At 34.2% G+C, this 24,817-nt stretch overlaps 3 protein-coding genes across 3 annotated transcripts; 2 read left to right on the forward strand and 1 right to left on the reverse strand.

The window, feature by feature from the left end:
- Positions 1 to 2,486: 2,486 nt before the first annotated feature.
- LOC139843713 (uncharacterized) lies at positions 2,487 to 5,040 on the forward strand. The gene is made up of 2 exons (XM_071833857.1): positions 2,487 to 3,061; positions 4,480 to 5,040. Exons 1-2 carry the CDS (start codon positions 2,802 to 2,804, stop codon positions 4,685 to 4,687), a joined length of 468 nt encoding a protein of 155 aa, XP_071689958.1. The 5' UTR covers positions 2,487 to 2,801; the 3' UTR covers positions 4,688 to 5,040.
- A 1,685-nt stretch (positions 5,041 to 6,725) lies between these two features.
- On the forward strand, positions 6,726 to 10,149 carry LOC139843392 (ATP-dependent zinc metalloprotease FTSH, chloroplastic-like). Its single transcript, XM_071833461.1, has 5 exons — positions 6,726 to 8,174; positions 8,288 to 8,534; positions 8,618 to 8,801; positions 9,522 to 9,693; positions 9,841 to 10,149. The coding sequence occupies exons 1-5, from the start codon at positions 6,876 to 6,878 to the stop codon at positions 10,060 to 10,062; spliced, it is 2,124 nt and encodes a 707-aa protein (XP_071689562.1). The 5' UTR covers positions 6,726 to 6,875; the 3' UTR covers positions 10,063 to 10,149.
- Positions 10,150 to 10,166: 17 nt separating this feature from the next.
- Positions 10,167 to 11,734, reverse strand: LOC139840621 (alkane hydroxylase MAH1-like). Its single transcript, XM_071830877.1, has one exon. The coding sequence runs from the start codon at positions 11,732 to 11,734 to the stop codon at positions 10,172 to 10,174; it is 1,563 nt and encodes a 520-aa protein (XP_071686978.1). The 3' UTR covers positions 10,167 to 10,171.
- Between the last annotated feature and the right edge of the window lie 13,083 nt (positions 11,735 to 24,817).

Genomic DNA, 24,817 nt, shown 5'->3' on the forward strand with positions numbered 1-24,817 from the left:
AATTAGTTTCTTTTATTTTAATAAAATTATATATTTACGCTTTCTACCCCCTGAAAAGGTGTAAACTTGAGGGGCCGTTTTGTAAATTGAGTCGAACTTGAGGGACCATTTGTAGTGTGAGCGCAAACTCAAAACGACAACGGGTAGAACTAAGACTACGAAGTTTGGGAGGACTTTTAGTATATAGGTATAAAATAATATAATATAATAATATAATATAATAGGTTATTTTCATCTATAAATTAAAATAATAATTTATGAATGAAGATATCAAATTTGAATTCGAAACGAATCATGTTTGACCTGAACCACTATTTAATAGCCAATTTAGTGGCATAAGACCTTCTTTATCGTTCGTGCTCACCGAAAATTTTGAACCAGCACGCCTCTAGCGTGACAGGCTGGAGAGTTGGAGGTGGTTGCGTGATGGGTGATGGCAAAGAGGGAAATGGTACATGTTGGCTACGTGTTCGATTATGATTGGTGCCCGAGTTATTTGATCGTTTATTTTGATTTTCAAGGGATTATTTTTAAAAGTTAATTTTTATATAAGAATAATAAACTTATACAATTTCATCAATAAATACGCTTCACTCAAATACAATAATATACAACCCAATTTTTTTTTCTCAAAATTTGAAACTTCTCAAACACTATCAATGACTCGGAATAGGGTTTCGTTCGACGTACATTACTGGAGTAAACCAACAGTTAACTGAAATTCATACATTGACTGTGTAAAAGACTAAAAGTTTGACGACTTTGAAATAAGTGACTTTGTCTATCAACGTTAAAGGACGTCCTCGAAAAAGAAATACCGTTCATATTTTCGGATATTGTGTATTTAGACGAATACTAGTGTTTGTTGCACACTTGCACTACATGATTTAGGAAGATAATGGTTTTCAAATTAGCCCAATCGAAGAAGCTATGATTGCTGACCCAGAGAATCGTCCAAGAAGCAATGCCAATAATAAATCAAGGGATTAAGATACGATTAATAGAGAGTTACGAGGTTAAAAAGTGTACGTCAAACTGAATTCAAAAAGTGTATGTTTGGCAGGGACACCCCAACCCTGTGTTTTCTTTGAAAATCGGCTAGACCTACCCCAAAAGAGTCATATGTTAGAAAATTACCTATAATGGGTCCCCATTCATGTGATGAGACCAATCTTCATCTCACTGTCACAAGAGTTGCAAATTCTTGCTGCGAGTAGAGATCGAACATGCGCCTATTTTCAATTCAAAGTTTTCACATGGCGGGATCTCAGCTTCAAAGGTACCAAGTACCACTGAGCTACTACTACATTGATGTGTACACAAACTAAGAAACGACCTTACCACTCACATCTGAAAATTGCCAACAAACTTTCGCAGTATTAACTAGAATTTTATTACTGTATTATGTAATTTTTCTTTTTCTTTTTAATATTATGTATTTTTTAAGCATTTTAATATTTAAATGACGAAAATATCATGTATGAGATAAGTGTTGGTAAATATTATTAGCGCACATTTATGTAATCCATATATTGTATCTATTGGGCTGAGCCCTTTTGTCTTAGCAAGGGTTTTACTTTATATATTGATGACACTCCCCCGCAGTCCGAGCGGCGAAATCGCGAAAGCTTGGACTGAAAGAAAACGCTAATATTGAAAAAATGCTACAAAAATAAACAAAAGCAACTCTTTTTTCCCCACTTATTTGTCGCATTAAATAAACTGATAATCGTTTATAGAGTTGCAAATCGCTTTCACGGCTTCTCCTTTTTCGTAGCGTTTTTTTCTTATTTTTACGCCGTGGCTTGCTGTGTGCCTAAGGATAAGTACCGCTTTTATTGATATGCTACTTTTGTCGACGATAACAGTATTCTTCAACGCTGCAAAAAAAAAAGGATTTTGACTATATTCTCTTTTTTTTCGGGGTTTGGAACCTAGTCAAGCTAGGCGGCTCAGCCCCACGCCGATTATTCGATTGTTATTGGCTAAAATCATAAAAACATGATATAATACTCGTAGCTTTAGAGGAGGTGAAATTTGACTTGAAATGTATTGTTTATTGCTTGATTCATCTTATACGAACATACATTAGTACATAGAGTAAAACCCTAGCTAAGACAAAAGGGCTCAGCCCAATAGATACAATATATGGATTACATAAATGTGGCTAATAATATCTACTAACAATAAGGAGATGAAGGAGAAAGAGATTCAGATTCTAGCAATGGTGGTGATTTTGAAGATGTGAAAAGAGAAGCGAGTATGTATAGATATATATGAAACATCAAAAATACCAAAATACCCCTATAATATAGTGTAAAATGACAAAAATATCCTTATAACGGAAAGGTTGTAATGATATATTTATAATATAATATAATGTGTGTACTCCGTATTTTAACAAATAAAAAAAAAAATTAATCACACCATCTTAATTCCCTCTCCACAACTCCATAATACAACACAACAATTTGATTATTGCAACAAATGGTTTGAGAGGGGTAAATCAGGCAATGTAATTTGCCTACTTTATAATTTCCTCATAGAAAAAAAAATAAAAGAATGATATATCTATTAAACCTACATAGGCTACATACGTTTTTTTACAACATAGATTAGAACGACATCCACACTTGTAACAAAGAGACGTCACACTTTCGTTACCCCTCCGACTACCCGCGGAAAACCACCGGACGTCCGTCATAAAACTCCCAACCAAATTCGATCATATTCATAATTTCATATCTTACAATTTCACATTACACATTGATTAAAATTATATAATTATAATTATATATCCTATGCACCAGCCAAAGGTATATACATCTGTAGATAGAGATCACAGAACCGTTAAAATGCTACCTAGATCAAATTCCGTCATTTTACAAGACAAAACTACTAGATCTATAGATACAGGTAGAAGAAACGATGACGTCACCAATTCAAAAAAAATAACGCGATCCAATCTGGTTGATCAGCTCAGAGAGTATCAAATTCGATCCAAACATGATTGGGCTTCCGTATCCTTCTTCTCATCTACATCCAATTTACCGTCTTCCAGGTGATCTAATTATATTATTCATATTTTTACCCTTAGGGTTTTGTTAATGTTATTTTAATGTAACTAAATTGAATTCAAGTTTTTGCCCTCATATTCTTACTGATGGTATGCGTTATTAGCTTATTACTGAAATGAAGTTTATTACACTACAATTACTGTTACAGTGTTACCTACAGTGGCAGTTTTTGATACAAATAAGCTATACTTTCAAATAGGGCAATTAGAGTGATACTGAGATATATGAATTATGATTGTAATATGTAGATTCTTCAAAGAAATAGTTTGTGCTTTTCCATAGGTGACATTACTGATAGAAGCTGGATTCTAATTCTATTGTTTTTGTGCGATTTAAACTGATTACTTTAATATATGATGATTCCAGTAATAGAGTTAGATGCTAATATTAGGATATATGAACAAGTTGTCATTGATGTGTAGCTTTAAACATCCAACTATCCAAGTACGTTTCTAGTCGATCATATGCTAGGGGTCGTCAAGGAAAGAGTCAGAAACTTAACGAAATAACCTGATTAGGTTGCATACGAAAATCCTTTTCCTTTACAGGTTTACTTAATTTTCAACTTCAATCGTGTTAAATTGATTCTTGTTTGTGGGAAAAGATGAAATGCATTCATCAAAGTTTGCGAGTCGTGACGGATACATAAGGTAAACAAAAACTGTATATGAAATATAGATATTTTTTTTGATTTGAGATTTCTATTAATTGCGTGGTTGAGTTATGTGCAAACTAATCTTTAACTAAAATAATAATGATGTAATGTATTATGTATGAACTTAATACTGGAGTTTAATTTGGGATATGATACAGTCGATTCACAATTGAAGATGTATCTTTAGCTCTTCATCGTACAGAATAATGCAATACGATTTTTAAGTTGTTACCTATATATATGCAATCATAGTGTTTGATAATCATGTCTTTCAGGGTAAACTCCTGTGTATGTTTGTTCAAGAAGTGTTTTACCTGAGAGTTTTTGTGTTTATTTGATATCAATGTTACTCCAATTCTAAATCTTTTAAAAGATTTGCATTGTATTAAAGATACTTATACTTGTGCTACTAAGACTAATATAACTGTTGTGGCTCTCATTTACATGGTGTTGTTAGAAATAATATGTGTGTTGGATGAACTAAAGGATGTATTTGTTGCTAAAAAAACTTTGATGAGGCCACAAGATAATGAAATATGGTTACAATTGTGTGAAAATTGAATATTTATTAAACTTATCACCTCATTTGGTAATTCTAATTATGTAATCTGTAATCACTCATAATCCTTATCCATGCTCTAATGCTTTTATTTTTTTATTTTTCTGATATCGAACATCATGCATTTGTTAACTTCTGTTAAGAATCTTGTCTAAATTGTGCCTTTTTTTGATTACCTGGATGTGCAGGGTGGACGTAGTGGTGTTTGTAGTATGGGAACTTGCAATTCTAGCTTTTTTCGTTTTCTCGGCGGTTTCATTGTATTTCAGGCATCTGAGACTTGGATTTATTTTAGCAGGCATCACTTTATTACTTTTATTATCTATGAAGGTAACAAAGCGAATAAAACTTGCTCAGAAAAAGAAACGAAGGATGCTTCTTCCTTTATCAATGTAGACGTTCTAAATTCCTTAACAATTTGAGGTCACCCCAACATCCATTGTGTAAATTGCAACAATTTTTGACCATTTCGACCATTTCCCTTTTTTTAGTTTGTGTTAGTGCGTATCTGCAGTTGAAATCAAACGGCTATAACGAAAGGAAATTATTGAGACATTTGATTCTCGATAGATTTTTTCTGTCAGGTTTAATTCACGAGTAACAATTTTTCATGTATTTCCAGGTATGCTGATTGCACATTATTACAGGTAACTAGATTTGGCATGTTGGGGGATTGGTTAGTCGGGTCAAAAGTATGGGTTCATCGGGTTGGGTCGGGTTGACATGTACTTCGTAAATTTTATTTAGTTTATATTCCATTTGTTGTTAGTTGATTATGATGATCGAAAGAGTATTGTTACAATAGTTCTAAATTCTTGAATAGAAACAACATTGGAGAGTGTTAACAAGTTTTTACCATTTGAACCATTTTATTTTTTCTGTTTTAGCTGATCTTTTTTTATTGTTACGTTGACTAAACACAACCCAAATACACACTATTCTGACCTCTAACTTTATCATATCTTTTGTATGTAAACTTCGGATGTATCTTTTGTATGTAATGTTTGCTTATTTTTGTTTGCCTATGCTAATGGGCTTTTATCTAGTGGGGTAGAGATAAAATGTAAACCCAGCTTGTGATATAATAATAATAATAATAATAATAATAATAATAATAAAAAATAGTGGGCTGAATGTGGTGGTTTTTTTCGGGGTAATCAGAAAGATCATTGGGTTGTTATCAATGGTCGCCTGGGTAACAACATGCTAGTTCTCAAGATGGATTTCAAGATCACGATATATTTTAAAGGATTCATGTCAAGCTGAGTCTTGTATAGTACCGGATTACCACTATTAAACAAGCATTATCAAACTCGCTTCCCATCTTTCGTTTGTACTGAGTTGCTAACATTTTTCAAAGTAACCATGGGGGTGGTGGTGAAGTGGTTAAGGCCTACTCTTTCAAAGTAGAGGTCATGTGTTCGAATTTGTGGAGCAGGAAAATTAACCCATTAACCCCCTTTGTGGCCACAGAGGTTTACTAGTAATGACTCTGGGTTGCCCGCAAAGCGGGCAGTCACATTGAGATTAGTCGGATGCAAAGTGAGTCGGAAATTCAAATATAATGGGGAGAAAAACATATATTCAAAGTGGAATCACGAATCAGTTTCCATGCCCGCAAGAAGGTCGACTTTAATAGGTGTAGTCCATTTACTAATACTCTTCCTAAAGCCGCATCAAAATTACTCGTCAAATGAGCTGGATCAGTGGTCACGAAATCTAACGCCTATGAAGCCGTGTCAAAATCTCACGAAAGCCGGCGCTTGTCGAAATTTTGATAGGAAAAAAAGAAAAGTGACACCCTATCGGGTTATAACATCTCATTTGTAATTGAAATTTTTTTTTTTCTATTTCACTTTCAATTATATTTTACCACATCACCCTACAAATATTTAACACAAAAATTTGACTCTTTGAGTTAATGAAGGTCAACTACAGACCCACTTTTTTTTTTTTTTTTAATCAAAAAATGCATAGTCCAACGGTTCCCCATGTACTTTGTGTCATTAGATAGGGAGCGGTCATGGGGTTCGATCCTTAGGGATGACATGATTTTCTTTAAACCAATTGAACACCAATAATGGTGGTATATATTGACCCTATAGGGAGGTTTTACCGGATTCGTTCACGGACCTCTACCCAGAACACTGTCCGAATGGATGTGTTCCCGGGTACTGTCTATCGGGTTCGGGTTTCCGTCCGAACGTGTGTGTTACATGCAAATGATGAGAGTCGTTGAAATAAATGATCTACTGATACCGAAAAATCGCCGTTAAAAAAAAGAAAAAAAAAAAGAATAGTCTAAGAAAATATCCCAAATTTAGATTTTAAAGTAAAATAAAAAAAATATATAATTTTAATTAAGTTTGAAAAATTACTCTAAAAATAAAATTGATGAAACAAAATTAAAAGGCGTGAAGGAAAATTGGATATGGTCACAGGGAATAAATCCGAACACGTAGATGCAATGCAATCCAGTGAACCAGAAAACGTTTCCTTTTTGAATCTTTCCTATAATTCCCCAATATTTGTATACTACACTTCTTAACATTAATTTAGAAAAAAAAGCTCAAACTTTTCATCAATGGCATCCGCAACCAACGTTATCCTATCTTCAAATTTCTTCGGCTCAAATGTGTTAATCTCTTCCCCAACTCCTAAAACACACAAATCTACAACCAATAATTTCATAATCCCACAATCAATACTAAACAAAAAATCAAACCCCTTAAAAGATTTGAATTTTCAATCAAAAGCTACTTTAGCAGCTCTGTTATTTTCTTCAATTACCACATCGCAAGCACTAGCTTTAGACACTAATTCACCACCAACACAACAAAACCCAATTCAACCTCAATTAATTGAACAAAACCCATCAAAAATATCAACTCTTTTTTCACAAGATAATGTTTTAACTGCCCCTAAACCTCAGGCAAGCTCTGATTTACCTGAGGGCAGTCAATGGAGATACAGTGAGTTTTTGAATGCAGTCAAAAAAGGTAAAGTTGAAAGGGTGAGGTTTAGTAAAGATGGTGGTGTCTTGCAGCTCACGGCGGTTGATGGCCGTAGAGCTGCGGTGGTTGTTCCGAATGACCCTGACCTAATCGATATATTGGCGATGAACGGTGTCGATATATCGGTTTCAGAAGGGGAATCTGGTAATAATTTGTTTGGATTTATTGGTAATTTGTTGTTCCCTTTGTTAACATTGGGAGGGTTGTATTTCTTGTTTAACCGAGCCCAAGGTGGCCCAGGTGGGCCAGGAGGGCTCGGTGGACCAATGGATTTCGGCCGATCAAAATCCAAGTTTCAGGAAGTTCCTGAAACCGGGGTCTCGTTTGCTGATGTGGCTGGAGCCGATCAGGCTAAAATTGAGTTGCAAGAAGTAGTGGACTTTTTGAAAAATCCGGATAAGTATACAGCTCTTGGAGCTAAAATCCCAAAAGGGTGCTTATTGGTCGGACCACCTGGAACCGGAAAGACCCTTTTGGCTCGAGCTGTGGCTGGAGAAGCTGGTGTGCCGTTTTTTTCGTGTGCTGCTTCTGAATTTGTTGAATTGTTTGTGGGTGTTGGTGCTTCTAGAGTTAGGGATTTGTTTGAAAAGGCGAAATCGAAAGCACCGTGTATTGTGTTTATTGATGAGATCGATGCAGTTGGGAGACAAAGAGGTGCAGGTATGGGAGGTGGTAATGATGAACGAGAGCAAACTATTAATCAGTTGTTGACTGAAATGGACGGGTTTTCGGGTAATTCGGGTGTTATAGTTTTGGCCGCTACTAACCGACCGGATGTTCTTGATTCGGCATTGTTGAGGCCAGGTAGATTCGATAGACAGGTTACTGTTGACCGCCCCGATGTTGCTGGTAGAGTTAAGATCCTTCAGGTATTGTTCACTTTTCATTTGTTTTCCTATTATATGTTTTCAGTTATTTCAGTTATTTGTTGTGGGTTTTTAGAATCTGTACCGTGTGTAATAATGATTCTGTTATGTGATAGGTGCACTCAAGGGGAAAGTCACTTGCAAAAGACGTAGATTTTGACAAAATCGCAAGAAGAACCCCTGGATTTACAGGTGCGGATCTTCAAAACCTAATGAACGAAGCAGCCATTCTTGCAGCAAGGCGTGAACTCAAGGAAATAAGCAAAGATGAAATAGCAGATGCTTTAGAAAGGATCATCGCCGGGCCTGAAAAGAAAAACGCTGTTGTTTCCGAAGAGAAAAAGAGGCTTGTCGCTTATCACGGTTAGATCTTTATTAAATGAAAGTTTTGTGTGTGTTACAATGATATATAAGTCATAACAGTTTGTAGCAATTTCGATTTGCAGAAGCTGGTCATGCACTAGTTGGTGCACTTATGCCTGAGTATGATCCTGTTGCCAAGATATCTATCATTCCTCGTGGTCAAGCCGGTGGTCTGACCTTTTTCGCACCAAGTGAAGAACGGCTCGAATCTGGTTTGTATAGTAGAAGCTACCTTGAAAACCAAATGGCGGTGGCACTTGGTGGAAGGTATTACCCATTTTGTATTCTGTATTGAGCCACTTTTCTTTTATCTGTCTTGAAATGTTTATGAAATATAATAAGAATCAGAAGTGGCAATGCTGACCCATTTACTTGATATTGGGTCAATTTAAGCTGTGTTTTATTTTCATATATGTCAAATAAGATTTTTGCTTGAAGGGGGATGGGTCGATGGGTTGGGAGTTTATATATAATGCGTACAGCCTTAAATCTGTGTACTAAATAATTGTGAAGGGACAAGAAGTGTGTTGGCCTGACCCATTTTGGACAAAAATTAACTGTATATGTTCAATTTTGGCTTGACGAATTTTGGCCCATACTATAATGACCCATTTTGACATGAATCTGTAATAGCTGGCTACCCGTCCTGTCAACTAGTCCGCGTCCTGCGACTTCTTGTAAAAAGACTAGAAATTTAGAAAAATGATATATAAGTCTAAACTTGTAGACCTAAATCTTGACCTAAAAATGTGATTGGGTGGTTATGAAAATTGATCGGAAGAAATCAAAAAAACACATTATGGGTTTTAGGTGATGAATGGAGTAGGCTTGTTTTTATTAGGCCTATTTAGCAATACTCAGATGTTTAATAAAAGTTTAGGCAAACTGTTAAACTTTGTAACTACTGTTAGTAAGGGTTAATGCTGAAGAGGTAATTTCTAAACTTTTTACCGTGAATGCGTGATTATAATTCTTACTACCTTGTAGGGTTGCTGAAGAGGTTATTTTTGGACGCGAAAATGTGACAACAGGAGCGTCTAATGACTTTATGCAAGTTTCGCGTGTGGCAAGGCAGATGGTAGAAAGGTTAGGCTTCAGTAAGAAAATCGGTCAAGTTGCAATAGGCGGAGGTGGCGGAAATCCGTTCTTGGGCCAACAGGTATGCAAGTGTTTTACTTATTTATATCAGAAACCATTTTTCATAGCTGAATGAACAAATTAGTAGCAACACTACTAAATTAGTACTAAAACAACCATCACACGTGTTATGTCGCATCGTCTTCATATGGGTTTAAAAATTGTGCAGATGTCATCCCAAAAGGATTACTCAATGGCAACAGCTGATATAGTAGATGCTGAGGTGAGGGTGCTAGTTGAGAAGGCATACGAAAGAGCTACGCAGATAATTACGTCACAAATCGATATCTTACACAAACTTGCTCAACTCCTTATCGAAAAAGAGACAGTAGACGGTGAAGAGTTCATGAGCCTCTTCATCGATGGCAAGGCGGAACTCTATATTCAGTAGATAGTATATGTGAGTCTCAAAACTGATCATGTTTAAAGCATATTATGTATATGTATACTTAATATACACAAATTGTAATTCGTTGAATGTGTTTGATAACCTAACTTCTTCAAATAGTTCGTTGTACATTGAGTTGACCTCGGAGTTGACTTCGTTTAGTTAATCTGACCTTAAGACCATGCTTCATCTTTAGCACGATAGAATCCGCGGGGACCAAACAACTACCCTCCACCAGCTCAATGTGATAACGATAAATGATCGTAGATGTGACTATCTTCATTTGAGATAAAGACATGTCCTTACCCAAACAGCTTCTTGGGCCAGCATTAAACGTCGTAAATTTGTATGACGGTTCATGTTTAATTCTTCCTGTACTCGAAATCCACCTCTCAGGCTTAAACTCCATACAGTCTTCACCCCATATCGATTTCATCCTTCCCATTGAATAAAAACATAGAAAAATTTGCATGTTTCGATCAACTTTATGGCCACTTGGAAGAATCTCGGGTTGTAACGGAGATTTGTGGTTTAGCGGAATAGGAGGGAAAAGCCTTAACGATTCGTTTAACGCTCCGTTAAGGTAAACCATTTCACCCCCGTCTTTTGCGCTCCATCTCTCGCCTACGTTCACCTCAAGATGAATACAAATCTCTTCAAGAATCTTTTCTTCTACGATTGGGTTCTTCGCAAGGAGATAAAAGAACCAAGATAAAGCGCTACTAATTGTATCTTTACCTGCGAGCATAAGACTTAATATCATATCCCTTAAAATTTTGGTCGGTTCACCAAAATCGCCACACTGATCTTTTATATCTATCATGAAAGTGGTTAGTAACGATGTTTTTCCTTCTTCGTGTTCTTCATCGTTTGTCTTATTGCAATCGTTTTGTTTTTGAATTAAGCATTTGTATATGAAATCATCAAGTGTTTTCCACGCGTCTTTAAAGTTCTTCTCATCGCTCCATCTAAGTAACTGTTTTAATTTCCATATGATCTGAGGCGTATAATGCCTATGAAATATCGTTTCTCCAACATCGTGCGGTGCCTTTTGACATGAGACGTAAGGTAGATCTAGTGACAAGCTTTCGGGGTCATGATCCAAAAGTAGTTTACATGTATTGTCGAAAGTGAACCGATCAAACAGTTCCTGTAAATCGATCTCCTTTGCGTTATTAGAAATGGATTCAAGTATAGGTAGAAGCCCATTCTCCAACTTGTCCCATATAACTGTTTCTAGTAAACTTTGATAGTTAGCATGTTTAAACAAGCATGTGGTGATTTTGCGCTGAATATCCCATAGCGGACCTTCAGAAGTAAGGATGCCGTCTCCAAAGATATCGAAGATGTTACGAAACTTATCACCTTTCGGGTAGTTGTTGAAGTTTTTGAAGAGAACGTGTCGGACGTCTAAAGGATTAGTAGTTATGAGCATGTCCATGTTGGCGAACCACGGGCCTTTAAACATGAATGTACCGTCTGTCTGTGTGAGAATCTCAGTCATGTAATCATGTATTCGGTGGGTGTTTAAAACAAGTCCCGGCACCATACCAATAATTGGCCAGTTGATAAGGATAACTGATCGTCTGTTTTGATTCATGTTTATGATAAACATTAAAAATGTCATTAAAATGAGAAGTAAAGAGAAAATGGCAGTGTGTTCAAACAAAGCCATGGAGTGAAATGAAAGAAACAATTAATAAGTTTCTGTTTTGTAAGAATGGGATGACAGTTGTGTTATTGCGGCATGTTTTGTTAGTACAGTAAAGTACGGAGTAATTTATAGGCATAAAATTTAGACTTTCAGCACTTGACACTTCTATTTATTTATTTATTTATTTATTTATTTATTTATTTATTTATTTTTTAAATAATGAGAACTTTTAACAAGACAAGAATAAAAAAAATCTCATATGTTGGATGGTGGTCAAGCCCACAATGTTATATGTTGACTCAATTCCAACTTGCTTTCACACTAGAATGATGACTAGATACATGCATGACAACTATTATCTTACAAGCTCTAGAAGGTCAACTATGTTATGAGTTGGATTTTAGAAGCCAAATTCAAATTGTATACATATTGGTATTGCAAGCCAAATTCAACTTGTATACAAATTGGTAGCCACTTTGTACATCTATAAAAGGAGATGGAGATGGCTTCATTTGAAGATCATCCCATACTTGAAAGAGTTTAATTAACTCTTGTAAAAGTAGTATAGAGAAAAGAGTGAAGTATAGAATTGTTAATCAAAATTCTATACGAGTGAGTTAAGAGGGAAGTGTTATAATCTAGTGAGCGGTCTAAATACGTTGTTAGTATTTTAGATCCTAGATTGAGTGATACACTGTAACCTCGAGTTTGTCATATTTGCTAATAAAATCCTTCCCTGCTTCCGCCCGTGGACTAGGCCTCAAGCCGAACCACGTAAAATCTTGTGTCTTTATTTATTGCTTAATTGTTCTATTAATTTCCCGGGTCTTGAAAGTGCGCTAAATCACAACAAACTGGTATCAGAGCTAGGCTATAGCCCGATGTGGTGAACGACGCAGTGGTGGCGCACCCCTAAGCGCACGGTGCGACATGACACACCCCTCAGTTTGCCAACGATAATGGAGCCATGGTGCCTTATATCGAAAGTCTTCCTTCCCAAGGCGTGGAAGTGCGGCGTGTCCCGATGGTAAAAGAAAAAGTGAAAGAAAGAGATCGGCGGTATAAGAGGCGTGTCCCGGTAGTGAAAGAAAAGTGAAAGAAAAAGAGACCGGTGATATAAGATGACGGGAGTATCGTTGAAGGGGAGGCTCGGTGATATGGTCATGCTCGTACGATTTTAGCAAGGAACATAAGAAAATTAACGATTGATCTTCATCATCAATTTTCACACCAATATTATTCAAGTCCAAAATTATTTTATTGAACTCATCGATGTGATCATTTAGTGAACCTTCTTTCATCTGAAGAGTATACAACCGTTGTTTCATATACAACCGGTTTGTGAGACTCTTAGTCATATATAGAGTTTCTAGCTGTTTCCAAAGTCCAGCCGGTGTGGTTTCTGCCGCAACTTCTCTAAGCACACAATCGGCAAGATTTAGAATAATCATACCGTGTGCCTTTTTCAGAAGTTCATCCTTCTCTTCATCTGTCAACTTTTCGGGTAGAGATTCTCTCCCTTTCAAAGCTAACAAATAACCTTGTTGGCTCAATAGAGCCCGCATCTTCATTCGCCAAAGACCAAAATCGTTCTGGCCATTAAATTTCTCTACGTCGGACCTTATTATCGTCATCTTGTATATTTAATCACACAGTATTATCGTCATCTTGTATATTACGTTGCATTAAAAGGATGTGAGACACCACACAGTGCGGTTTACACCACAACCGAATGGCGTTGCAGAACGAATGAATAGAACGCTCCTTGAGCGAGCGAGGTGTATGCTCTCAAATGCAAAATTACCAAATATATTTTGGGCTGAAGCTGTCAACACAGCTTGTTATTTGGTAAATCGGTCTCCATCAACAGCAATTGATTGTCAAACTCCTTTGGAGAAATGGTCAGGTTCCCCTGCAAGTTACAGTGATTTGAAGATATTTGGTTGTCCTGCTTATGCTCATGTGAAAGATGGTAAACTTGAGCCGAGGGCCAAAAGATGCATATTTCTAGGGTATGCAGATGGGGTGAAGGGTTATAGATTGTGGTGCCCTGATGGTAAATCATCCCGATTTCTTATCAGCAGGGATGTGACATTTGACGAGTCTGCTATGTTGAAAAAGACAGAGAAAGAACAAGTAGTTGCTGGAATAGATCGTGAAGTTAAGGAGCAGGTGGAGCAAGAAATAGATGTTCCACAAGAAGTAGTACAAGATACTCATGTCGAGCCCGTTGTAGAAGATGTACATGACTTTGGTGTTGATCATATGACACCAAAAGATCATTCAGATGAGCAACATGATCTACAGAATTATAATCTAGCAAGAGATAGATAACGACGAGCTATAAGACCACCACAACGGTTTGGGCATGAAGATTTAGTAGCTTATGCTCTGAGCATGGCAGAAGATATAGAGGTCCAAGAACCTGCTACATATCGTGAAGCTATTGGCTGTCCAGAATCTGCAAAGTGGTCTGTAGCCATGAATGAAGAGATGGAGTCTCTTTATAAGAATCATACATGGGAGCTGGTGAAACTGCCAAAAGGTCAGAAGATTGTTGGATGCAAATGGATCTTCAAAAAGAAGGACGGAATTCCGGGTGTAGAAGATGAAAGGTTCAAAGCACGCCTTGTAGCAAAAGGCTTTTATCACACCCCCAAATAGGGCCTGGGGTATTTGTGACTAATTATATCAAATCACAGTTGTAAATGAGATGTTTTATTTATTAAATAAATAGAGGAAGCATTATTCAAAGTTTTACATCATAAGAGTGTAAGTAAATGGGAAATATCTAAACAAAATGATAAATATGAATGATGGTTTTTATGCAAGCAACAAAGCATACATCAATCATCTAGTAGCAAGTAGCAGCTAGCTCAATCATCACCTGAGACAAAACATGCTTAAAGTGTCAACTAAAAAGGTTGAGTGAAATTCATAGGTTTATAAATAATATCCAAAGTTTTAGACCACAAGATTTAGTTTAAAGTTGATCAATATAGATATATCAATCTAAAAGTGTTGCTGCAGTTTGTAATATCGCTACTAAACAATTTACCCTATGACACCTTGTACTGTCAGTGTCGTGGAATCATTATTATGTAACCAAAGACCAACGGTCGAATGGTTAGAGACGTTACTCTCAATAGGCCTACTCACAATAATTAAGTTTGCATTTAAACGTAGCAATTAACGATATTACGGTAGGGATTTAGCATGAATCAAAGCATGACAGCATAGTTAACAATTTAGTACTTGTGTCTAAGTGTAAAACAGTTATAAAGCAAGCATGTGTCTCACCCCAAAAGTTATAAATAGTTAAGTAAACAGTAAAAGTGGGGCTATGAAGTTCACCTTAGTAGCACAAAAGAGTATTCCACGAAAGAATTGAACGGAAGGACGTGACCGAGATCTCAACCTAGAGATAGAACATATGATCAGACATTGCCTAACAGACAATAGTATATAGTACTATATTGATAGTAATGGTTCACTAAAGAATTTCCATTTTTGGAAGGTTATTATTTATGGAAAGTTTCCACTTATAGTAATTTTCCAATTTTAGAAAGTTCGGGTTAATCTTTAGCAAGATGTTGTACAACTCTACTCAAACTTCGTTGCTATCAAATAAGTCAGGAATGACCAGATGTAACCGGGGGCCCAGGATTCTTGACCAGAATCTAAGTCATGGCATTCGAGATCCACAAGCTTACCCATAAATGGCAACCTAGACATCATTCACTTACGACCGTGAGTAGCGATGAAGTTCACATGAATTATACATTATCTTTGATTAACCTTCACTTTAGGTGTATACACACAACGAATTATTAATGTACTTAATAATTATATATGTGATAATATAACCTAAGTTTTATTTAATATTTAGTTATTATACCTTAGTATGTCTTATATATATTAAATATAATTACCTTTAAATAAATACCTAAATTACTTCAAAAATAATAGTGTTTTATTAATCGAACATTATTCAAAAATGTCTAAATAATAAATTAAATATCTAAAAATTACATACATAATTATTATAGTCTTAGTTAATCATATAGATTAGTAGAAAAATTTAAGAAAATGTTTTTATTATATTTTTGTATTTATTTTTGTTTTTACCCTTAATGTATTCATAAAACAATTTTAATTCTAAATAATTACTAAATAAACCCAAATCATTATTTTTATAATTTTTATAAGTTTCTATCAGTCTAATAACCTGTACAAAAATATTTAAAAAAATATTTTTTATTATTTTATATTTATTCTTAATTTACCTTCGAATTACATAATAATAGAGTTTAATTATATAATAAATACCAATTCGACCCAAGTAATTATTTTTATATTTTTTTCAGATCTATATAAGTTTTAAAAACTCAGAAAAATTATATATATTTTATTTTTGGTTAAAAGTATTTATTACGAATTTTTACATTGTTTTTATGTTTAAACACTACATAATTCGTATTTAATTATAAATAATATTTCATAAATTATCAAAATTATTTTTATACATCATAATACTTATAATACTAATTATAACATATAAACATAATTAATTTCGAATTTTACAAAGAATATACAATAAATATAAATATAATCGACAATATTAAAAAAAATAGAAAGTACCTCAAATTTTCTTCAATGTTTTGAAAGAACAACTTAAGTTTTTATTTTTGGAAAGAAAATATGAATGAGGAGCCATGTATTTATAGGTAAAAATGGTTGGTGAAAAGAAAAAATAATAATAAAATAAAGGTGTCGATTTTGATAAAATAATAAAAACATGTTAAAAATGTTTTTAATAACTTTTTGTTTTTGAAAATATTTAGTCAAAATTCATGGGCTCATTATTTAATTTATACAAAAAATCTTATTTCTTTTTTTTATAAGCTAAAAATATAAATAATGATTAAAATAACTTATCATTTAATTAATAATTATGTTACATATAGTTTTATATATAATACACATTAATATTAATATTAACTAAAGTTATTTTATATAATTAGTATAAACTTTAGTTAACAAAACGTGTCGACAAAAAAAAAAATATTTAATCAACGTCGAATTTAATCATATATTAAGTATGGATAACAACCCTAGAGGTAAATTAGTCAATTCAAGTATGGAAATATGAGGGTTGTTATAGTACCTACCCGTTAAAGAAATTTCGTCCCGAAATTTGACAGAGATCGTCATGGTTGATAATAAGTATGTTTTCATGACGGATATGAGTTGGAAAATAGAGTTTTATCACTATTGAGTAATAAAACAATTCGATTACGTGAAGAGTATGAGTGAAGCTATCGTAAAAAAAATGAGATGAGGAAAATAAAGATTTGTTTTAACTCTTGACGTAATTAAAGTTGATTTTAGGAATTCAAGGGATTTAAAGAAAATCTTTATAATCTGTATAAGATTTGATTCTCCGGTAATTAAGGAAATTAAAATTGCCTTGATTGCTGTGTCTGGAATTTTGCTATAAATTAGCTTCTTCTGTTTCATTATCTTCACCACTTCTGTACTTTCTTTCTCGATTCATACTTCCAAAGATTGTGAAAATGCTCCATCCAGTTCTTATCCTGGATATTTTTCTGACTATCGTTTTTGTCATTCTTCTTTTTCATTTATCTCCAGAGGAATCTGTTTACTTCTACAATTACCTTGGGGTTATAGTGTTTTTAATTCTCCCGTGTCTTTATGTTGCTATACGCATTGATATACATGGTTTGTAATTTCTGTGTTATTATCGGGCTTTATATTTTCCCTTATATGTCCAGAATTCGTAGGTATGGAGTTTCAAATGATCATAATATACAAAGCAGAAGAAAAGGTAATAGCACGATTTGATTTGTCAAATTACCAGAATTACTAAGGATAGAACTATCAAGAATATATGTTCTTGATATGTTCAGAGGTTAAGTAGAATGTAAAAGTCATGTAACATGGCAAATGATGATTATAAAGTCTATGAATCATCATATTCCATTAAAAATTTAGCATGACATACTGTAATATAATCACATTGGCCTGACATCATTATATTATACTAACTCATGCTTCAATTCCCAACACTACTTCAAATCATTCAAAATTTAAACTTGTATGTTACAGAAATATAGAAACTAAAACAGTTTCCTTTATTATGTAACACAGATAGTGCGAAGTGATAAATAATTTCAGACAAGAATAGTTATGAAGGTATCTTCAGAAATATGGAGGATATTTATAACGAAAGATACGATGATATCTTAGAATTTTCTAAGATCAAATGATAACGAGGAAAATTCTTCTGTAAGGATTTAGAATGCGTAAGGAGATCTTTTGTGGTTTTCATATCATCTAGATTCTTTGATTACTGGTTTAGTCCTTATGATTTGTCCACGGTTTCCTTCATGGTTTGCTCAATCCATTTTTTAGCACCAAATTTTCTATCGAGAGTTCCCAATACCCCATTCTTTATCATCAAACTCCTGGCCATTTAGGCCTTCTACAATTTTGTTGTTTCCTCTACATTTAATGCAGCCATATTTGAATCGTTGGTTATCAATCCGAGATAGTTTCAAGAAATTTCGTTTTTAGATGATTGAACGCTGATTGTGATCGTCAAGATTCAAAGGAGGTTTTCAAAAATTTTGAATTTGAAGTGTTTAAGCGTAAGATGCATCTATCAATGGATCTAACGGTTGACGAAGAAATGTTGTGATTTTCAAAAGTAATGAATGGTAAGTTCGGTGGTTTGATGTGATAATTCATCATAGAATACGAATGAATATAATTCATGAATGTAGTGATCTTTAAGAAGATAACACTTGCTAAAGCTTTACTTAAATTCTGATATGTCAAAATCAGAATATGTAATTGAATTTGTATGAAAATGGTTATTCTTTAGTGAACGAATACATATGTGGATGTAAGTAGTATAGTTAATGACTGTTGAATCAGAATTGAAGAATGTACGGTGTAACATATTAATGTGAGATATAAATATTTCTCGGGTATTACCTACCCGTTAAAATATTTTCACCGTCAACAGTTTGTACAATAGAATATTTAATTACAATCTTTATGAAAATATACGTACATATATATTTTCTCTCATATGTAATCATGGATTTAATGAGTTAATATAATATTAAACTCATTTGATTTACGGTTGAAATGAGAATTAATAATCTCCAAAACCTTAGAGATTTCATAATTATCGCGAAATATTTCGCTAATGAAGTTATGAATCAATACTTCATCGTTCATTGTTATTGATATATCTCGGTATATGATGTTGGTGCTCGTGGATTTCTTGTGAAATTCACAAGGCACGAATAATGTTTTCTAAAAAGTTTTGAGTACATCAAAAATGGAAGTGTAAAATCAAACATGTATTTGAATAATACACTTGATTTATTATGAAAATGGAGCTTATTGTGCTGAAGCAGTGATTAACGAAGGATGTACATCATAGCATATTAGTGATATGAATTAACCGAGTAGTATTTACAAGTTAAGATTCACACGTAATAGCTTAGTACGAAAAGATTTATTATTGTTTCAAACCATATATATATAAAGTATACATATATAATTCTTCAGGAAGAATGAATCAATACATCTTAACTCATTATTACTAATATTCCTTGGTATCTATGGGGCGTATGATGTTAATGTTTGAGGTACTGAGTGTGATGTTGAGGCGTGGAATGCAGATGTTGTTGTTGGTGAAGCTGATGCTGTTAGTGGTGATGCTGATGGTATAGGTTGAAATGTCCCGTTCTTATTGATTAAAAACGTTCCATATTAATTGATTTCGTTGCGAGGTTTTGACCTCTATATGAGACGTTTTTCAAAGACTGCATTCATTTTAAAACAAACCATAACCTTTATTTCATCAATAAAGGTTTAAAAAGCTTTACGTAGATTATCAAATAATGATAATCTAAAATATCCTGTTTACACACGACCATTACATAATGGTTTATAATACAAATATGTTACAACAAAATAAGTTTCTTGAATGCAGTTTTTACACAATATCATACAAGCATGGACTCCAAATCTCGTCCTTATTTAAGTATGCGACAGCGGAAGCTCTTAATAATCACCTGAGAATAAACATGCTTAAAACGTCAACAAAAATGTTGGTGAGTTATAGGTTTAACCTATATATATCAAATCGTAACAATAGACCACAAGATTTCATATTTCAATACACATCCCATACATAGAGATAAAAATCATTCATATGGTGAACACCTGGTAACTGACATTAACAAGATGCATATATAAGAATATCCCCATCATTCCGGGACACCCTTCGGATATGATATAAATTTCGAAGTACTAAAGCATCCGGTACTTTGGATGAGGTTTGTTAGGCCCAATAGATCTATCTTTAGGATTCGCGTCAATTAGGGTGTCTGTTCCCTAATTCTTAGATTACCAGACTTAATAAAAAGGGGCATATTCGATTTCGATAATTCAACCATAGAATGTAGTTTCACGTACTTGTGTCTATTTTGTAAACCATTTATAAAACCTGCATGTATTCTCATCCCAAAAATATATAGATTTTAAAAGTGGGACTATAACTCACTTTCACAGATTTTTACTTCGTCGGGAAGTAAGACTTGGCCACTGGTTGATTCACGAACCTATAACAATATATACATATATATCAAAGTATGTTCAAAATATATTTACAACACTTTTAATATATTTTGATGTTTTAAGTTTATTAAGTCAGCTGTCCTCGTTAGTAACCTACAACTAGTTGTCCACAGTTAGATGTACAGAAATAAATCGATAAATATTATCTTGAATCAATCCACGACCCAGTGTATACGTATCTCAGTATTGATCACAACTCAAACTATATATATTTTGGAATCAACCTCAACCCTGTATAGCTAACTCCAACATTCACATATAGAGTGTCTATGGTTGTTCCGAAATATATATAGATGTGTCGACATGATAGGTCAAAACATTGTATACGTGTCTATGGTATCTCAAGATTACATAATATACAATACAAGTTGATTAAGTTATGGTTGGAATAGATTTGTTACCAATTTTCACGTAGCTAAAATGAGAAAAATTATCCAATCTTGTTTTACCCATAACTTCTTCATTTTAAATCCGTTTTGGGTGAATCAAATTGCTATGGTTTCATATTGAACTCTATTTTATGAATCTAAACATAAAAAGTATAGGTTTATAGTCAGAAAAATAAGTTACAAGTCATTTTTGTAAAGGTAGTCATTTCAGTCGAAAGAACGACGTCTAGATGACCATTTTAGAAAACATACTTCCACTTTGAGTTTAACCATAATTTTTGGATATAGTTTCATGTTCATAATAAAAATCATGTTCTCAGAATAACAACTTTTAAATCAAAGTTTATCATAGTTTTTAATTAACTAACCCAAAACAGCCCGCGGTGTTACTACGACGGCGTAAATCCGGTTTTACGGTGTTTTTCGTGTTTCCAGGTTTTAAATCATTAAGTTAGCATATCATATAGATATAGAACATGTGTTTAGTTGATTTTAAAAGTCAAGTTAGAAGGATTAACTTTTGTTTGCGAACAAGTTTAGAATTAACTAAACTATGTTCTAGTGATTACAAGTTTAAACCTTCGAATAAGATAGCTTTATATGTATGAATCGAATGATGTTATGAACATCATTACTACCTTAAGTTCCTTGGATAAACCTACTGGAAAAGAGAAAAATGGATCTAGCTTCAACGGATCCTTGGACGGCTCGAAGTTCTTGAAGCAGAATCATGACACGAAAACAAGTTCAAGTAAGATCATCACTTGAAATAAGATTGTTATAGTTATAGAAATTGAACCAAAGTTTGAATATGATTATTACCTTGTATTAGAATGATAACCTACTGTAAGAAACAAAGATTTCTTGAGGTTGGATGATCACCTTACAAGATTGGAAGTGAGCTAGCAAACTTGAAAGTATTCTTGATTTTATGTAACTAGAACTTGTAGAATATATGAAGAACACTTAGAACTTGAAGATAGAACTTGAGAGAGATCGATTAGATGAAGAAAATTGAAGAATGAAAGTGTTTGTAGGTATTTTTGGTCGTTGGTGTATGGATTAGATATAAAGGATATGTAATTTTGTTTTCATGTAAATAAGTCATGAATGATTACTCATATTTTTGTAATTTTATGAGATATTTCATGCTAGTTGCCAAATGATGGTTCCCACATGTGTTAGGTGACTCACATGGGCTGCTAAGAGCTGATCATTGGAGTGTATATACCAATAGTACATACATCTAAAAGCTGTGTATTGTACGAGTACGAATACGGGTGCATACGAGTAGAATTGTTGATGAAACTGAACGAGGATGTAATTGTAAGCATTTTTGTTAAGTAGAAGTATTTTGATAAGTGTATTGAAGTCTTTCAAAAGTGTATAAATACATATTAAAACACTACATGTATATACATTTTAACTGAGTCGTTAAGTCATCGTTAGTCGTTACATGTAAGTGTTGTTTTGAAACCTTTAGGTTAACGATCTTGTTAAATGTTGTTAACCCAATGTTTATAATATCAAATGAGATTTTAAATTATTATATTATCATGATATTATCATGTATGAATATCTCTTAATATGATATATATACATTAAATGTCTTTGCAACGATAATCGTTACATATATGTCTCGTTTAAAAATCATTAAGTTAGTAGTCTTGTTTTTACATATGTAGTTCATTGTTAATATACTTAATGATATGTTTACTTATCATAGTATCATGTTAACTATATATATATCCATATATATGTCATCATATAGTTTTTACAAGTTTTAACGTTCGTGAATCACCGGTCAACTTGGGTGGTCAATTGTCTATATGAAACATATTTCAATTAATCAAGTCTTAACAAGTTTGATTGCTTAACATGTTGGAAACATTTAATCATGTAAATATCAATCTCAATTAATATATATAAACATGGAAAAGTTCGGGTCACTACAGTACCTACCCGTTAAATAAATTTCGTCCCGAAATTTTAAGCTGTTGAAGGTGTTGACGAATCTTCTGGAAATAGATGCGGGTATTTCTTCTTCATCTAATCTTCACGCTCTCAGGTGAACTCGGGTCCTCTACGAGCATTCCATCGAACCTTAACAATTGGTATCTTGTTTTGCTTAAGTCTTTTAACCTCACGATCCATTATTTCGACGGGTTCTTCGATGAATTGAAGTTTTTCGTTGATTTGGATTTCATCTAACGGAATAGTGAGATCTTCTTTAGCAAAAAATTTCTTCAAATTCGAGACGTGGAAAGTGTTATGTACAGCCGCGAGTTGTTGAGGTAACTCAAGTCGGTAAGCTACTGGTCCGACACGATCAATAATCTTGAATGGTCCAATATACCTTGGATTTAATTTCCCTCGTTTACCAAATCGAACAACGCCTTTCCAAGGTGCAACTTTAAGCATGATCATCTCTCCAATTTCAAATTCTATATCTTTTCTTTTAATGTCAGCGTAGCTCTTTTGTCGACTTTGGGCGGTTTTCAACCGTTGTTGAATTTGGATGATCTTCTCGGTAGTTTCTTGTATAATCTCCGGACCTGTAATCTATCTATCCCCCACTTCACTCCAACAAATCGGAGACCTGCACTTTCTACCATAAAGTGCTTCAAACGGCGCCATCTCAATGCTTGAATGGTAGCTGTTGTTGTAGGAAAATTCTGCTAACGGTAGATGTCGATCCCAACTGTTTTCGAAATCAATAACACATGCTCGTAGCATGTCTTCAAGGGTTTGTATCGTCCTTTCGCTCTGCCCATCAGTTTGTGGATGATAGGCAGTACTCATGTCTAGACGAGTTCCTAATGCTTGCTGTAATGTCTGCCAGAATCTTGAAATAAATCTGCTATCCCTATCAGAGATAATAGAGATTGGTATTCCATGTCTGGAGACGACTTCCTTCAAATACAGTCGTGCTAACTTCTCCATCTTGTCATCTTCTCTTATTGGCAGGAAGTGTGCTGATTTGGTGAGATGATCACCTACTACCCAAATAGTATCAAAACCACTTGCAGTCCTTGGCAATTTAGTGATGAAATCCATGGCAATGTTTTCCCATTTCCATTCCGGGATTTCGGGTTGTTGAAGTAGACATGATGGTTTCTGATGCTCAGCTTTGACCTTAGAACACGTCGAACATTCTCCTACGTATTTAGCAACATCGGCTTTCATACCCGGCCACCAAAAATGTTTCTTAAGATCCTTGTACATCTTCCCCGTTCCAGGATGTATTGAGTATCTGGTTTTATGAGCTTCTCTAAGTACCATTTCTCTCATATCTCCAAATTTTGGTAGCCAAATCCTTTCAGCCCTATACCGGGTTCTGTCTTCCCGAATATTAAGATGCTTCTCCGATCCTTTGGGTATCTCATCCTTTAAATTTCCCTCTTTTAAAACTCCTTGTTGCGCCTCCTTTATTTGAGTAGTAAGGTTATTATGAATCATTATATTCATAGATTTTACTCGAATGGGTTCTCTGTCCTTCCTGCTCAAGGCATCGGCTACCACATTTGCCTTCCCCGGGTGGTAACGAATCTCAAAGTCATAATCATTCAATAATTCAATCCACCTACGCTGCCTCATATTCAGTTGTTTCTGATTAAATATGTGTTGAAGACTTTTGTGGTCGGTGTATATAATACTTTTGACCCCATATAAGTAGTGCCTCCAAGTCTTTAATGCAAAAACAACCGCGCCTAATTCCAAATCATGCGTCGTATAATTTTGTTCGTGAATCTTCAATTGTCTAGACGCATAAGCAATCACCTTCGTTCGTTGCATTAATACACAACCGAGACCTTGCTTTGATGCGTCACAGTAAATCACAAAATCATCATTCCCTTCAGGCAATGACAATATAGGTGCCGTAGTTAGCTTTTTCTTCAATAACTGAAACGCTTTCTCTTGTTCATCATTCCATTCAAATTTCTTCCCTTTATGCGTTAATGCAGTCAAGGGTTTTGCTATTCTGGAAAAGTCTTGGATGAACCTTCTGTAGTAACCAGCTAGTCCTAAAAACTGG

The sequence above is a fragment of the Rutidosis leptorrhynchoides genome, chromosome 4 (assembly GCF_046630445.1).
Source record: "Rutidosis leptorrhynchoides isolate AG116_Rl617_1_P2 chromosome 4, CSIRO_AGI_Rlap_v1, whole genome shotgun sequence".
NCBI lineage: Eukaryota > Viridiplantae > Streptophyta > Magnoliopsida > Asterales > Asteraceae > Rutidosis > Rutidosis leptorrhynchoides.

Bases quoted from the DNA above. Each gene is read 5' to 3' on its own strand.
- LOC139843713 (XM_071833857.1), top strand. From the start codon at position 2,802: ATGCACCAGCCAAAGGTATATACATCTGTAGATAGAGATCACAGAACC. The intron at 3,062-4,479 runs GTGATCTAATTA...CTGGATGTGCAG, and splicing joins TCCAATTTACCGTCTTCCAG to GGTGGACGTAGTGGTGTTTG.
- LOC139843392 (XM_071833461.1), top strand. From the start codon at position 6,876: ATGGCATCCGCAACCAACGTTATCCTATCTTCAAATTTCTTCGGCTCA. The intron at 8,535-8,617 runs GTTAGATCTTTA...TTCGATTTGCAG, and splicing joins GAGGCTTGTCGCTTATCACG to AAGCTGGTCATGCACTAGTT. The intron at 8,802-9,521 runs GTATTACCCATT...ACTACCTTGTAG, and splicing joins GCGGTGGCACTTGGTGGAAG to GGTTGCTGAAGAGGTTATTT.
- LOC139840621 (XM_071830877.1), bottom strand. From the start codon at position 11,734: ATGGCTTTGTTTGAACACACTGCCATTTTCTCTTTACTTCTCATTTTA.